The sequence below is a fragment of the Pongo pygmaeus genome, chromosome 1 (assembly GCF_028885625.2).
Source record: "Pongo pygmaeus isolate AG05252 chromosome 1, NHGRI_mPonPyg2-v2.0_pri, whole genome shotgun sequence".
NCBI classification, from domain to species: Eukaryota; Metazoa; Chordata; class Mammalia; order Primates; family Hominidae; genus Pongo; species Pongo pygmaeus.
Window position 1 is genome coordinate 34,779,613 of NC_072373.2, and position 15,898 is coordinate 34,795,510.

The 15,898-nt window shown below is 41.6% G+C and overlaps 1 protein-coding gene across 2 annotated transcripts in view; it reads right to left on the reverse strand.

The window, feature by feature from the left end:
- Positions 1-4,353, reverse strand: part of CENPF (centromere protein F) — a 53,386-nt gene extending 49,033 nt beyond the window's left edge. Inside the window, exons 1-3 of one of the 2 annotated variants that reach the window (XM_054452045.2) lie at positions 4,135-4,353; positions 1,296-1,498; positions 187-383 (exon numbers count right to left, since the gene is read on the reverse strand). In XM_054452045.2, coding sequence (XP_054308020.1) covers positions 187-383; positions 1,296-1,457 — 359 coding nt within the window. In that variant the 5' untranslated portion in view covers positions 1,458-1,498; positions 4,135-4,353. The other variant, XM_054452096.2, reaches the window with a different exon arrangement.
- Between the last annotated feature and the right edge of the window lie 11,545 nt (positions 4,354-15,898).

Consider the following 15,898-nt stretch of genomic DNA (forward strand, 5'->3'; position numbering starts at 1 on the left):
AAATCACTGTTTGTTTGTTTTTAATCTTCCACTCTTTCAAGTTACGGTACAGAGACCGAATCATTACTTATTCCACCGGGAAAAAAAATTGCAAAGTATAATAATTATATTGTTAAAGGAAAAGACAAATGCATCTGATTAATACATACAAACATCATCCCTATAAATACCATCCCAAAATATTACCTTTTAAGTTCCTGTTCCAGTTTTTCTATTTGTTTTTTGCCTGAATTCAGTTGTCCTTCCTGGAAATTCACTTGTGACTCCTTGACTTGAAGTTCGTGAGAAATCTTCTGCTTAGTTTTCTCCAGACTTTCACATATTTCCATCAATCTTTGATTCTCCCTTTTCAGGTTTGTACCCTCAGTTTTTTCATTTTCAACCTAATGAGAATTGTTCAGAAGACAATAACTCCCTTATTTCGTGAATTTACCAAGTATTATTGGTAAACCTGAGTCTAACATTGACTACTAAATTCCTGAGATACAGCTGCAATAAGCCATATGAACACAGAAATTTTAGATGATCACACTTCAAAGCCAATAGATAGGAAACTTCTTTGAAGCCATGTAGTATATCATCTTTGGCCAGACATACCCATCCTAGAAAGGGAGTCTTTACTCTCCTTTCAAAAATTAAAAAAAAGGAAATAAATCCTATAAATCTCCCTTAACAATTCATTTTCAAGTTTGGCTGCTAAAACCAGTTAGTGTTAGAAACCAGAAAATTCTCCCACAAGCAAAATCCTTTTAGAAGCAATGACTGTATCACTATTTAGTTGGCTAATTAGAGAGGTAATTTTTAAAAAGTACTGTTTAGTTTTCATTTACTAGACCTGAAAAGGTTGAGGAATACCAAGTTTAAAAGCCCAGTCTAAGAAAGCCACATCCATTTAACCGCAAAATGCTCTAATACTGTCCCCAGATTAGGAGCAGACACCTTTTGCCTTGTTGCTATGCAGTGCAAAAGCAATCCCCAATTCATGGTCCCACACGGAAGCTGAAATGGAACTCAGTAGCCCTAAATATTAGCAGGTAAGCAGAAATGAGGAGAGAAATGGAGAAAATTAAAAGCAATTAAAATAAAAATGACTCAAAAAAAAAAGAAGGGGATTGGGGCCTGGGGTGGGGGTGGGGGAGGGGAAAGGAATTACTCCTTAAGATAGCAAAATCATTTTTCTCTAAATGTAAAGAAGATGAAATAATTAATCCAAAAATGAGTGCACAGTTTTAAATACCAGCATTTCTGTGGCAATAATGAGTGAACAGCTACAAATACCACAGCTTCAGGGGTACCTTCTGTTTTTGCTTCTGCAGTGCAGCCTCGAGACTGTCAAGCTGAAACTGCCTTTGCTGCTTTTCCTTCTTCAGTTTGTCAAGCTGTCCTTCAAGCTCTTGAATTTTCTGAAGAGCTCTTGTAGGCAGGCCTTCTTTCCATTCTTCCAAAGCCCAGCTCATTTTGTTCTGCCTTCTTTATTACTCCAACATTTGTAAATAAACTGAAAAGAATAACCAGACTGTTGGTCTTACCATAGTAAAAGGAAACAAAGTCTCAAATTAATGAATCTATCTAACCACCCCTAAGAATCAAGTTTCAAGACCACATTTCAAAAGATAACAAACCTGCATGTGTACCCCTGAACCAAAAATAAAAGCTAAGAAAAAAATAATATTTTGCCATAAGGTTTTCAGGTGAAATAGGTCCTATAAACAAAGAAAATGCATGACAAGATATTCTGCAAATGCTCCTCTTTCCCTCTTCACATCGTTAATTACCACTCACACTTTGTTCCTCTTCCTCTGGGAAACTTTTCTGAGATTCCTGACCCGACCATAGTTTCCCATCATAGTTACTCACAGCACAGGTAGCCCATCTCCTTCCAAGCAGTTATCATTTTTTAATAATGAATGCATGCATGAATGAAGAGTGAATGCCATATTAGTACTAGAATCATTGCAAAAGGTGGTAAAGTCATGCTCCAGACAGACACTGACCAGGAAAGACATATACAGTACAACCTTAGTGATTCAAAGCGGATTCAATTCCAGCTTAGCCACTTACAAGATGTATGACCTTGGGCAAGTTATCTAGCTGCTCTATGCCTTGTTTCCAAAATAAGGATAATGATGGTGACTTCCTAAGGCCTTAGAAACAGTATCTCCTGGTAAGCTTTCCATATATGTTAGCTATTACGTACTTTTTAAAAACACTTTTTCACTTGTATATTTCAGCCTATGGTACAAAGGGTGAAGTGGCCTACCTCCTTCCCAGCCACATCTTAGAAAATAGAAATCAGCTGGAAGAAAAGTACGGCAACTGTCCTTTATTTTAGCCTTCAGAACATAAATAAAAGAAAAATCATTCATTTTCCAGTTACCTAGGCAAGAATTTGAGAATTTGTTTTTTTACTAAATAAAGTTAACGGCCATTTTAATGGTTTTTTTCCAAACGATTTTATCAATGAAACTTTTTTCAAAACAATAAGCAGTTGATGAAAATACTAAGATCAAAAAAATTAAGAGGGAGAAGCAAAGGTCTTGGACAACATATAAGTTGGATATCAAAGCCTTGGAAAGCTGTGTTTTGCTACCAGTTTTGTTTTTTTTTTCTAGCTCTCAGTTCTTGGAACACAGCATCTTGTATTCCACTCCCATTTATCCCAAAACTACTGAAAGGAGTCACATGCCTCTCAGCCAACAAAGGACAACTGACCCTGTCTCAATATCCTCCATTCCAATCTAGTTTGTCAGGAGTCAGAGAACTGTACCCAGAGACACACAACTGTAATTGCCCTAAACAATTCAGTCAGCCACTGAAATCATTACATAAAGATGCTATAGCCAACAGAATATAAAAAGGAGCAATTCAGAAAGATGATTAGAAAATGAGGGGAATAAACAAAAAGAAGACTGGCAAGCTGAATGCTTTTCCATTCCAAAGTCTAAGATAGAGAACAATATAGAGGTAGACCAAGCTAACTGTGATTAGAGCAGATTTTGGCCCATTAAGGCATCAGCTATCAGCCACCTGTATTGGGCCATTGGGGCAAAAGAACAACAAAAAAATAAACCTCAGAAGTTTACTTTTGAGGAACAGGGAATCGAGGTGGGGAGTGAAGAAAAGCCCTGGATGAAGGTTCCTGCGTGGAGGACTTGCAGGACTATTGTCCTTTCCAGAAAATGCTGTATCTTTCTATCTTAAATACGTGGAGGGCACTCTTCATGCCCAAACTACCCAGTCCCTTAGTCCCCAAGGAAGCTCTTGTATGACCTCCTCCTGCCCCACCTCCACCACCGCTTTCCCGTTGTCAGAATTCCCAACCTCCTCGAAAAAGCCAGAGTCCCCGTGCACTGTATCAAGGCTGGGTCTGAGAATGATAACCCTGCCTTCTCCTCTAGATCAGGCTCCTCAAGGACACGACCTATGCCTTTTATTTCTGGGTCCTCATTACACAGCAGAGCTGGTCACACAAGCGCGTCCAAATAAATGTGGAAGGGAGGGCCGGGAGTAGTGGCTCACGCTTGTAATCCTGGCACTTACAGAGGCCAAGGCGGGAGGATCCCTTGAGCCCAGGGGTTCCAGACCAGCCTAGGCAACATAGGGAGGCCTATCTCTATTTAAAAAAAAAAAAAAATGTGGACGGGAGGAAGAAGAGGGGAAAGAGAAATGCTCGCGTAACTAACCATAGGCACCCCACGTCGCCAACCAGATCAAAACCCAAGCTTACATCTACTCAATAAAACAAAGGACCAGGGCCCGAATTTCAATAAGGTTGGTTACGGGACTGGGAAGGCGGCTTGGAAATACCTACTCATCTCCAATTCTTTTACGGAGGAAGAAAATGATCCCCTAAAGTGTGAGTCCGTGACAGAGTAGGGTCTGGGACACTAATCCGAGACCAGTTTGAACCCGAGCAGAGGGGCGCCGACACCCCTACGAACCATATCCCGGGGCCGATTCTCCAGTTCCGTCGGGTGGGAGGGGGCGGTCCCCGGCACCTACAGGGCCCGGAGAGTGATCCCAGAGGCCTCCCCGCCCAGTACCCGCCGGCAAAAAGCCAGCGGCACCCTCACGCCGCCCGCCGCCTACCGCCCGCCGCCAGGGCCAGGATCCGGACCCAGTCAGGACGCTCACCTTGCTATCGGGGACGGGAAAACAACCTCTCCGAGAGTACAGTTCTGGCGCGGCTTCCGCGGGCTGGAGCCCAGAGTCTATTTCAAACTGCCCGCAGCCGCCACCGGTGCCCAATTCGCCCGCTTCTGGTCTCAACCAAACTTACCTCCACGCCTATTGGTCACTGTAAGTAGCTGCGGACCAATCCGCGCCTGCGCACTCAGACTGCCGCCTCTGATTGGCCCTTTCGGATGGATTTTAAAAACAAACCCTCTACTGGAGGTGCCTGCGCCGGAGTTACTGTTCTTTTTTGTTGTGGCGGGGAGACGGAGACCACGTGCTTTTGCTAATGCCAGACGCGGTTTTGGACCGCTATTTCCCCAAAAGTCAGGGAATGCGCCCGCCGATTAGGAAGGCGTGGTCTGTCGCCTACAGCCAGGGGAACTGTGCTGCCTGGTGAAACCTCTTTTAAGCTGCACGTACCAATCTATTTATTTATTAAACGTAAATTTAGGACATAGATACTAGGTGCTGTGTTTGTCATGCATTCTTTATCCGGTGTCGTTCTTAACAATTCTTTGAGGAAAGTATTATCCTCATTTTATTAAAAAGTTAACAGGCTTATAGAAGCTAAGTATAGTAATTTGAAATTGAATCTAGGCAATGCAGGATGTCGCTCTTAAATGCTGTCCTCTATGGATCATATTTCTAAGAGGTGATTCTGAACACTTATTTTCCGGGATTAAGGTGTGGGGGGAGGGCACTGCATCAGAATTTAAAATTCAGAAGAATCTTCAAAATGGGGTGTAATGCTTTTCGTGAAGCCAACTAGTTTTCTATGTATGTTATATACTCGTTTTATTTCCCTATTAAACTATAAATAAGCTTCTAAAGGCAGAAGCAAAACAATTAATTGTTAAAGGAATAGATCTCTAATGCTGTTGTCTTCCGCAATAGGTACCAAACTTTCCAGCCCCCTGCCTTTACCTTTCATTAGACTGTTCCTGCAGTACCCAATTCAAGTGTCACTTTTTTAATAAAACCTCCCTAATCCCACCCACTCCTTACAGATAATTATTTCCTAGACCTTTCCTAGAACTTGCCAACTTCATGTTTAGGATTTTCGCCATGTCTTGTCTTGTATTTATGTCTACGTCTGACTCCCCCATCAGACTCAAAAATTCCTTTATGGTAAAATCTGTTTTAATTCATTTTTGCATCCCTAGTAACTTTGCACATAGTAATTTAAAATCCAGATCATCTTGGGAGATAAAACTGCTATTTGGGGAAAGGCCTTGTTCTTACTACCTTCTACCTTCGAATCCCCAAAGGGAGGGGAGAGAGCAGGTAGGGGAGGAAAACTTTTGTCAGACATTGCCATGATCAGTCTAGTGTCTGGTAGTTTTAGAATTTGAACCAAATTGTGTCTGGCTTCAACACAAATTACAATTCCATTGCTTCCCAGAGTAATTATTCAACTATGTATAGGCTGCTTAAGGAAAAATAAACAGCTAGAAAGACAGATAATAGAGGATTTTTTAAGGTTTTAATAAGAAATTTGCATTTACTATTCATTCATTCATTCTTCAGCAGATACCTATTGAGTGGCCACTGTATAGTCAAGCCTTGTGCTTCGTTTTTCTACAATGAACAATAAAGAAATACATTCACTTCTTGAACAAGGGAAGTAGGATGGATACCATTCTAGTAACTCCTGTGATATTTCTCTGACTTTAATTTTATGCTTCCCGTCCCCTCCCTTTATTTTTCCCCCGGTTCGCTTTTTGTTTTGTAGGGGGAGGATCCCGTCCAGCCAAACACAGATGCTCTCTAAGAGTCCATTTTTGGCTCTCTGCTCTTCTCTTTTTAAGTCCCTTCCCTCAGTTAGCCAGTCTACTCTCTCTGGACTGTTCATCCACTACCTCGATATTCTGCCTGTGGACCAGTGTCTTTGAGTCTTCCCATCTTTTCTACAGATTAGACTGCAGGTTCATCACTGAAATCACTCTTTTCCCAGTGTCCTCAACTCCCTTGCCTCTTGTTCTGTCTCCCAAACTTGTATGTGTGCAAATGTCCATATCATCCCTTGGTGTACTATTGCTGCAGAATGGGGCTGGAAAAAAATCCCAGCGCTGTGCAAATACTTCAAATGTAGGACGTCTAACTGGACCTCAATGCTGCTCCATAGCCCTTTCTCCCAGTTTCAGGATTTCTCTAATCTCCTGCAACAACCATCTCCATTCTTACTCTCAGAAGATGACTTTATTTTCTAGTTCACAGAAAACGTAAGATTTCTGACAGGAACACCTTCAACTTTCTGAGACCCAAATCTACAAATGTGCTAAAATCTACACCCATTCTTACCTCCTTTCTTCCTGTTACAACCGTGGGAAATGTCTTTCTGACTACTCCTAAAACTGAACAATCGTACTGTGTTTTGAGGCAACTTGCTTCTCAGGAACTTCACTCTCCCAGTTATGCACTTGTAAACAAGAATCTTTAACTGCTTCTACCTTCCTAAGTCTTCCTAGTAGCATTTAAACTGCTCAAATATTTCTCTTTAAAAAAATATTTTCTCAATCTCATGATCCCCTGAAGGAATTATCGTATCTCTCCTCACATTCCATTTCCTTTTCAGATTTGATTAAATAAGTTGCGATACTACTTTTCATCAATTATTTTTCTCCAAAAAAACCCCGCGAGTACTTTCAATAAATGAGAGCTACATCATGAAGACAACATAATCTATTATTTTAAGCAGCAGTTTACTTTTCATTTCATATTATTTTTCATCTTATTAGAACTGTAAATATTTTATAATTACATGATTTTTTTTTTATCTATTCTGAAATTTTCTTTTTTTTTCTTGAGATGGAGTCTGGCTCTGTCAGCCAGGCTGGTGTGCAATCTCGGCTCACTGCAACCTCTGTCTCCCCGGTTCAAGCGATTCTCCTGCCTCAGCCACCCCAGTAGCTGAGATTACAGGCACGCACCACCACGCCCAGCTAATTTTTGTATTTTTGGTAGAAACGAGGTTTCACCATGTTGGTCAGGCTGGTCTGGAACTCCTCACCTCAAGTGATCCACCTGCCTCAGCCCCCAAAGTGCTGGGATTACAGGTGTGAGCCACTGTGCCTGGCCTGAAAATCTGTATCCTTTTTTTTTTTTTTTTTTTTGAGACAGAGTCTTGCTCTGTCGCCAGGCTGGAGTGCAGTGGCAAATCTCGGCTCACTGCAACCTCCACCTCCCGGGTTCAAGCGATTCTCCTGCCTCAGCCTCCTGAGTAGCCGGGACTTCAGGCGCACACCACCACGCCCAGCTAATTTTTGTATTTTTAGTAGAGACAGGGTTTCACCGTGTTGGCCAGGATCGTCTCGATCTCTTGACTTCATGATCTGCCGGCCTCGGCCTCTCAAAGTGCTGAGATTACAGATGTGAGCCACCGCACCTGGTCGAAAATCTGTATCTTTTTAAAAAAAAAAAAAACAAAAAACTTTAGGGCCGGGCGCGGTGGCTCACGCCTGTAATCCCAGCACTTTGGGAGGCCGAGGCGGGCGGATCACGAGGTCAGGAGATCGAGACCATCCTGGCTAACATGGTGAAACCCCGTCTCTACTAAAAATAAAAAAAATCAGCCTGGTGTGGTGGCACGCGCCTGTAGTCCCAGCTGCTCGGGAGGGCGAGATAGGAGAATCGCTTGAACCTGGGAGGCGGAGGTTGCAGTGAGCCAAGATAGCACCACTGCACTCCAGCTTGGGCAACAGAGCGAGACTAGTCTCAAAAAAAAAAAAAAACTTTAAAAAGATAGATGTTACATAAAATAAAATACACTCATTTTAAGTGTACAGTGCAATACATTTTGACAAATATATTCACCTCTATTAATACCACCAAAGTAAGAATATAAACATTTCTTGACATTGCAAGTATCTTTATACCCCTTCCCAGTTATGCACCCCAAAAACTCCCAGACACAAGCAACCATTGATCTATTTTCTGTCACTAATACATTAAATTCATATTTTCCTAGAGTTTCATAGAAGTGGAATTACAGTGTGTACTCTTTTGTGTCTGTTTCTTTTTTTCTTTTTTTTTGAGACAGAGTCTTGCTCTGGTGCCCAGGCTGGAGTGCAGTGGTGCGATCTAGGCTCCCTGCAAGCTCCGCCTCCTGGGTTCACGCCATTCTCCTGCCTCGGCCTCCCTAGTAGCTGGGACTACAGGCGCCCGCCACCACGCCTGGCTAATTTTTTTGTATTTTTAGTAGAGACGGGGTTTCACCGTGTTAGCCAGGATGGTCTCCATCTCCTGACCTCGTGATCCACCCGCCTCGGCCTCCCAAAGTGCTGGAATTACAGGCGTGAGCCACCACGCCTGGCCTTATGTCTGTTTCTTTTATTCAGCATAATGTTTTAGAGACACATCCTTGTTGTTGCACATAACTATGTTTTTTTAATTTCTTAGTAGTATTTCTTTGCATGGATATACAATTGGTTTATCCGTTTACCTGTTGATTTGTATTCATGTTGTTTCCAGCTTGAAGCTTTTATGAATAAAGCTTCTATGGACTTCTATGTACAAGTCTTTGCATTGACATAGGTTTCATTTATCCTGGGAAACACATAAAGTGAAATTGCTGAGTCAAATAAGTAAGTGGGGGCCAGGTGTGGTGGCTCACACATGTAATCCCAACACTTTGGGAGGCCGAGGCGGGCAGATCACTTGAGGTCAGGAGTTCAAGACCAGCCTGGCCAACATGGTGAAACCCCGTCTCTACTAAAAATACAAATATTAGCCCTGCATGGTAGGGCACACCTGTAATCCCAGCTACTCCGTAGTCTGAGGCAGGAGAATCGCTTGAACCTGGTAGGCGGAGGTTGCAGTGAGCCAAGATTGTGCCACTGCACCCCAGCCTGTGCAAAAAAGAATGAGACTCCATCTCAAAAACAAAACAAAACAAAAAAAAAAACAAATAGTAAGTGGATATTTAACTTTTTAAGAAATGTCCAAAATCCTTTTCAATATCTTACATTCCCATGATGTATGAGTGTTCTAGCTGATCCACATCCCCGCCAACACATGGTGTGTCTGTCTTTTCAATTTATGCCAATCTAATTGATGTGAATGTTATCTCACAGTGAACTTAGTTTTATTTGTCTGATGACTAATGATGTTGAACATCTTCTGATGTGCTTATTGGCTGGTTATAGATTTTCTTTTGTAAAGTGTCTTAAAATCTTTTCCTATATTTTTACTGAGTTGTTATCTTCTATGATTTCTCATATATCTGGATACAAGGCCTATATCACATATATGTTTTATAAAAATTTTCTCCCAGTCTATTGCTTGTCTTTTCAATTTCTCAGTGATGTCTTTCATAAAACACAAACTTAATTCTGATGGACTCTAATGATTCACTTTTCTCTGTCATGCGTCATGCTTTTTGTGTGTCTTATCTAAGAAACGAATCTTCACTTTTACCTAGTTTGGAAAGACTGTCTCTCGTATTTTCTCCCAGAAGTTTTATAACTTGAACTTTTACATTTAAGTCTATGATCTATTTGAGTAAATTGTTGTGTATGGTGTGAAATAAGAGGTAAAGTTTATATATTTTCCCATACAGAGATCTAGTTGTTCTGACACCATTTATTACAAAAATTATCCTTTCCCCACTGAATTACCTTAGCATCTTTGTTGAAAATTAATTGACCACATAAATATAGATCTACTTTGCCTTTGTATTCTGTTCCACTGATCTATATGTCATATCTTTACATCTGTATCACACTGTGTTCATCACTGTAGCTTAATGATAAGTCAAGAAATTGGGTAATGTAAGTCTTTCCAATGATGATCTTTTTCAAAATTGTATTGTCTATTCTAGAGCCCTTACTTTTCATAAAAATTCGGAATAAAATGAGAATATTAATTTTCCCAAAAGCCTCCTGGGATTTTGACAGGGATTACTTTGAATCTATGGATCAATTTGGAGAACCTGAGAATATTGTGCCTTCTGACCCAGACATCATACATCTCTTCCATTATTTAAGTCTTCTGAATAACACTTCTCTTAGCATTGTTTTGTAATTTTCAGTGTACGTATATATTTTGTTATATTTATCCCTAAGTATTTCATGTTTTTGCTTGCCATTGTAAGTGGGTTTTCTAATTTCACTTTTCAGCATTTTGTGGCTTTTAAATAGAAATCTATTTTTGTAAAATGACCTTGTATCTTTTAAGCTTGCCAAACTCTCTTGTATTCATTGATAGGGTTGTTGTATAAACAACAGAAATGTCTTGTCTCACAGTTCTGGAGACTAAAAGTGCAGAATCTAGGTTCTGAGGCTGGGCACAATGGCTCACTCCTGTAATCCCAGCACTTTGGGAGGCCAAGGCAGGCAGATCACCTGAGGTCAGGAGTTCGAGACCAGCCTGGCCAACATGGTGAAACCCCATCTATATTAAAAATACAAAAATCAGCCAGGTGTGGTGGCAGGCACCTGTAATCCCAGCTACTCAGGAGGCTGAGGCATGAGAATCACTTGAACCCAGGAGGTGGAGGTTGCAGTGAGCCGAGATCATGCCGTCGCACTCCAGCCTGGCTAACAGTGAGACTTCATCTCCGGGGCGGGGGGAGGGGAAGAATCTAGGTTTTGGGAGGACTGGTTCCCTATCAGGGCTATGAGGGAAAGATCTGCTCTAGGCCTCTCTCCCTGACTTGCAGATGGCCATCTTCACATTCACATGGCATTCTCCCTGTATGCATGTCTATTTCATAATGTCCCCTTTTTATAAGGACTCCAGAAATAGTGGATTAGGGCCCAACCTAGTGACCTCATTTTAACTCTGTAAAGACCCTATCCCCAAATAAAGTCACATTCTGAAATACTAGGGACTAGGAGTTCAATATATACATTAGGGGAATGGAGGGAGCACAACTGAACCTGTAACATCTCTTTATAGTTCTAGTAGCTTTTTTGTAGATTGATTAGTATTTTCTACATGTTATCTGTGAATCAACACAGTTTTACTTCTTTCTTTCCAACCTGTGTGCTTCCTATTTATTTTTCTTCCCTATTTTCACAGGGTAGGACCTCAAGCACAATGTTGAATAAATGTCATGAGAGTCCCCATCTTTTTTGTCCTCCTGATATTAAAGAAAAGCTTTTGGTCTTTCAGCACTAATAGCTGTAGGTTTTTGTAGATGCCCTTTATCAGACTGTGGAAGTTTCCTTCTATTCCAGTTTGTTGAATTCTTATCATGATTAGATGTTGGATTTTATCAAATGACTTTTCTGCATCTATTTAGATAATCATAGAGAAGTTCTTTTTTATTTGATTAATATGAAGATTTCATTGTTTGATTTTCAAACGTTAAAATAACCTTGTATTTCTGTCATATGTCTGACTTGGTCATAGTATATTATCCTTCTTATGTATTGACGGATTTGATTTGGTAATATTTGCTGATGATTTTTGTAACTATGTACAGGTAAGATATTGGTTCATATTTTTCCTTCTAATTATGTCATCAAGCATAATTACAAACTGCTCTGGTTTAGGTATCAGATATATATATATATATTTTTTTTTTTTTTTTTTGAGATGGAGTCTGGCTCTGTCACCCAGGCTGGAGTGCAGTGGCACCATCTTGGCTCACTGCAACCTCTGCCTCCCAGGATCAAGCGATTCTCCTGCCTCAGCCTCCCGAGTAGCCAGGATTACAGGTGTGCACCTGGCTAATTTTTGTATTTTTAGTAGAGACAGGGTTTCACTATTTTGGCCAGGCTGGTCTCAAACTCCTGACCTCAAATGGTCCACCTGCCTTGACCTCCCAAAGTACTGGGATTACAGGCATGAGCCACCACACCCAGCCTCGTGTATAATCTGATCTCATAAAATTAGTTGAGAAGTGTTTCCTCCTCATGCCTTTTCTGAAAGAGTTTGTATAGAATTGGTATCATTTATTCTTTAGTGCTTGAGCCTAGAATTTTCTCTGTGGGGGGTCTTAATTGGAAATTAAACTTTTTGCTAGGAACAGTGGCTCATGCAGTAAGCTGGGATCACACCACTGCACTCCAGCCTGGGCGACAGAGTAAGACTGTCTTCAAAAAAAAAAAAAAAGAAATTCCTCGACACCTGCTCTTTTTACTACTTCCCCATCTCCGTAAATAATATCCCCATTCACTTAGTTAACTAAGTTTGAAACTTTAGAATCACCGCCTACTCCTATCAATTATATCTCCCACGAATATTCCGTGTCTGTCCCATGCTCTCCATTCTCACTGCCCAGTACCTTGTCCTGACTACTGTCAATTCTTGCCTTTATTACTCAACAGCCTTCTGGGTGGTCTCATGGCAGAGTTTTCCTTGCTATGGGCCTTGATATGGATGGGATAGAATCGTGAGATCTGAGGTGAGGATATGTCAATGGGTCCACCTAAGGCATATCCTTGCATGATCACTTTCCTAACTTCTCTACTGCCCCCACTTCCACCTCCCTCAGTTGTCTCCACACCTCTTCCTACTCTGGGAGGGAATAGTTTCCTCACCGAAAGAGTTGCAGGACCTAGGTAATAAGTACAAGCAGGAATCAGGACATACTTGAAAGTAGATCTTGAGGAGGCTGGGAAGAGAGGAAGTACAGAATATAAGGTTGGACAGGCTATGGCAAGAATGTTAAATTCTGAATGTGCCATTCTGGATGGCTTCTTGAAGTCTGAACGTGATGATGACCTTTAGCAAGTAGGGTTGACATGCTAAAACCATACTTACCAGTACTAAGGGTAGGAATAGCAGTCTTTAGGGGCCGGGCATGATGGCTTATTCCTGTAATCCCAGCACTTTTGGAAGCCAAGGCAGGCGGATCACCTGAGGTCAGGAGTTTGAGACCAGCCTGACCAACATGGTGAAACTCCATCTCTACTAAAAATACAAAATTAGCCAGGCATGATGGCACATGCCTGTAATCCCAGCTACTTAGGAGGCTGAGGCAGAAGAATCACTTGAACCTGGGAGGCGGATGTTGCAGTGAGCCGAGATCCCACCACTGCACTCTAGCCTGTGCAACAAGAGCAAAATTCCATTAAAAAAAAAAAAGCAATCTTTAGGAGGTGGGAAAGTTAGACTGGATTTACGACCTAAGATCACCACCTGATTACTATTTCTAGAAGGGACCAAAGGATATTATCTCCACTAAGACAACAAAGAATGTCTAGAAAGGGGGACACCAACATCTTTAAGCTGTCCAGTGGTGGCTGAGCTCTATAGGCCAGGGTTGACAGTAGAAGATGCTGCTATAGAATGGCATCAATAGAAATCTAGAATGGCCTAGGCCAGGGCCAGTGCTTAATAACCTTGTCAATGGCAAGGTGAAAGTAATTGCTGCAATGGACAGCACAGCTGGAATAGAAATAGAGTCCAGGGATCTGTGGTTATGACTAATAGACTATTATGTTTCTAGGTAAGAGGTAGATGGCTAACACACTTGAGTTTTGCTTGATTTCTATAACAAGAAAAACTCACGTATTGGCCTGGCAGAAAGCTGAGAGCAACTACAGTGCAAAATCAAGCAAGCATCCAGCACTTGGCCATATCATCTGGCAGATCTACAATGCTAGAGATACCCATGGCAAATTAAGGCCGACCCTCTGGCATGCCTCAATGAGAGATTCATTACACAGGCTCCCTAGTATTCTGGAACAAGGTCATGTTTTCTCCACTAGAGAATGACTTATCATTTGAAAAGCAGCTCCTGTTGTGCTACTGGGCCAGTAGACACTGAGCACCTGACCTTGTAACATCAGGAATATAACAGAACAGTCCATCACTACCTGAATATTGTCAGATCTACCAAGTCATGGGTTCTAGAGGATATGGCAGCAAACCATCCTAGGATGAGGCCCAAGCAGGTTGAAAAACGCATAAATAACTTAACATAAATAGCAGGCCATGAGTCACCTACTCTGTTTCACAAAGGCTTTCTCTCTCAATGCCCATCTATGGCCTTGTGAGTTCCCCAAAAGTAGCCCACCTGAAAAACACCTGATTGTGGTTCACAGATAGGTTGGCTTCATATGTTGGTATGTCTTGAAAATAGGTGGCTGCTCCCTACAACACCACAACAGGGGACTTCAAGGGGCAGATCTGTGAGCAGAACAGCAGATCACCTACTTCATATGGAGAAAAGGTGGTCCAAGGTTAGAATATACTGCTGGGCAAATAATTTGGCTGATAGGAACAGGATTAAATTATTGTAGACATAGAGATTTAAAGAAGAGGATTGTGGATAGACCTTTCGGGGATGAAAAAAAATTATGGGGGTCTGGCATCTTTTGTCAATACCCACTAGAGAGCATCCACCACAGGTAAGAGAGGAAACAACCAGGTGGACAGGACAATTTGTCTGGTGGATTGTGCAGTGGGTGACCTTCATCACCCAAGTGTTTGCACAATGGTCTCATCATCAGAGCAGCCATGCTATCAGGGCTGATGGCTATAGATGGGTCCAACAGCATGGACTGCCTCTCATCCTCTCCAAACTGGTCTAGCCACCATTTTTGCTAAATAACCACCCTGTCAGTAGCAAACTGACACTAGGTTCTCACTATGGAACGATCCTAAGTAAAAACAACCAGCTTCTTGGTGGCTAGTAAATTGCATTGGATCCCATCCACCTTGAAGGAAATGATACCTACTCTCTCTGCAGTAGCTGTGCAAGCACTACTCCTGAATGTTGACAGAATACCTGATTCACACCCGTGGGATCCTGCATAAGATTGCCTTGGACCAAGGGACCCATTTGACTGAGAAATGTGTACATGATCATGAGATTCACTGATTCTACCATGTCCTACCTATTTCTTGAAATAGGTACTGATACTGCTATGGGTTAAGTTGTGACCCCAATAAATTCATATTCTGAATTCTTCAGCTTCTGAAATCCTAACCCCAATTACTTCAGAATGTGACCTTAATTGGAAACAGGCTAGTTGCAGATATAATTTGTTGAGATCATTAAGGTGAACTTTAATCCAATATGACTATGTCCTTATAAAAAGAGGACATTTTGACTTGGAACTATGCCTTATACCCATAATCCCAGCACTTTGGGAGACCAAGGTGGGAGGATTGTTTGAAGCCAGGAGTTCAAGATCAGACTGAGCAACATAGCGAGACCCCATCACTACAAAAATTTTTTAAAAATTAGCTGGGTGTGGTAGAATGAGCCTGTAGTCCTAGCTACTTGATAGGCTGATGTGGGAGGATCACTTGAGCCCAGGAGTTCACGGCTACAGTGAGCTATGATTGCGCCACTGCATTTCAACCTGGGCAGCAGAGTGAAACTCTATCTTTTTAAAAAATAAAAAGGAAGACATTTGGACACAGAGACACAGGGAGAATGCTGTATAAAGACTGTCATAAAGACTGTCATTACACTGTCACAAACCAAGTGATATCAATGATTGCTGGCAAAGTGCCAGAAGCTAGGAAGGAGGCATGAGACAGAATTTCCTTCCCAGCCTTCAGAAGGAACCAATTCTCCCAATACCTTCATCTCAGACTTCTGGCCTCCAGAACTGTGAGACAATAAATTCCGTTGTTCTAAGCCACCAGGTTTTTGATACTCTGTTATAGCAGCCCTAGGAAACTAATATAGTAATAAGATACCATATAGGAATGGCCTATTCGTGGCTTCACTAAAGCATGAGTTCATCCCATAGAATGGGAATACTATTTTTCATAATGCACTATCAGCATTGAACTAGTGTATCAAGCTATGTCCCCA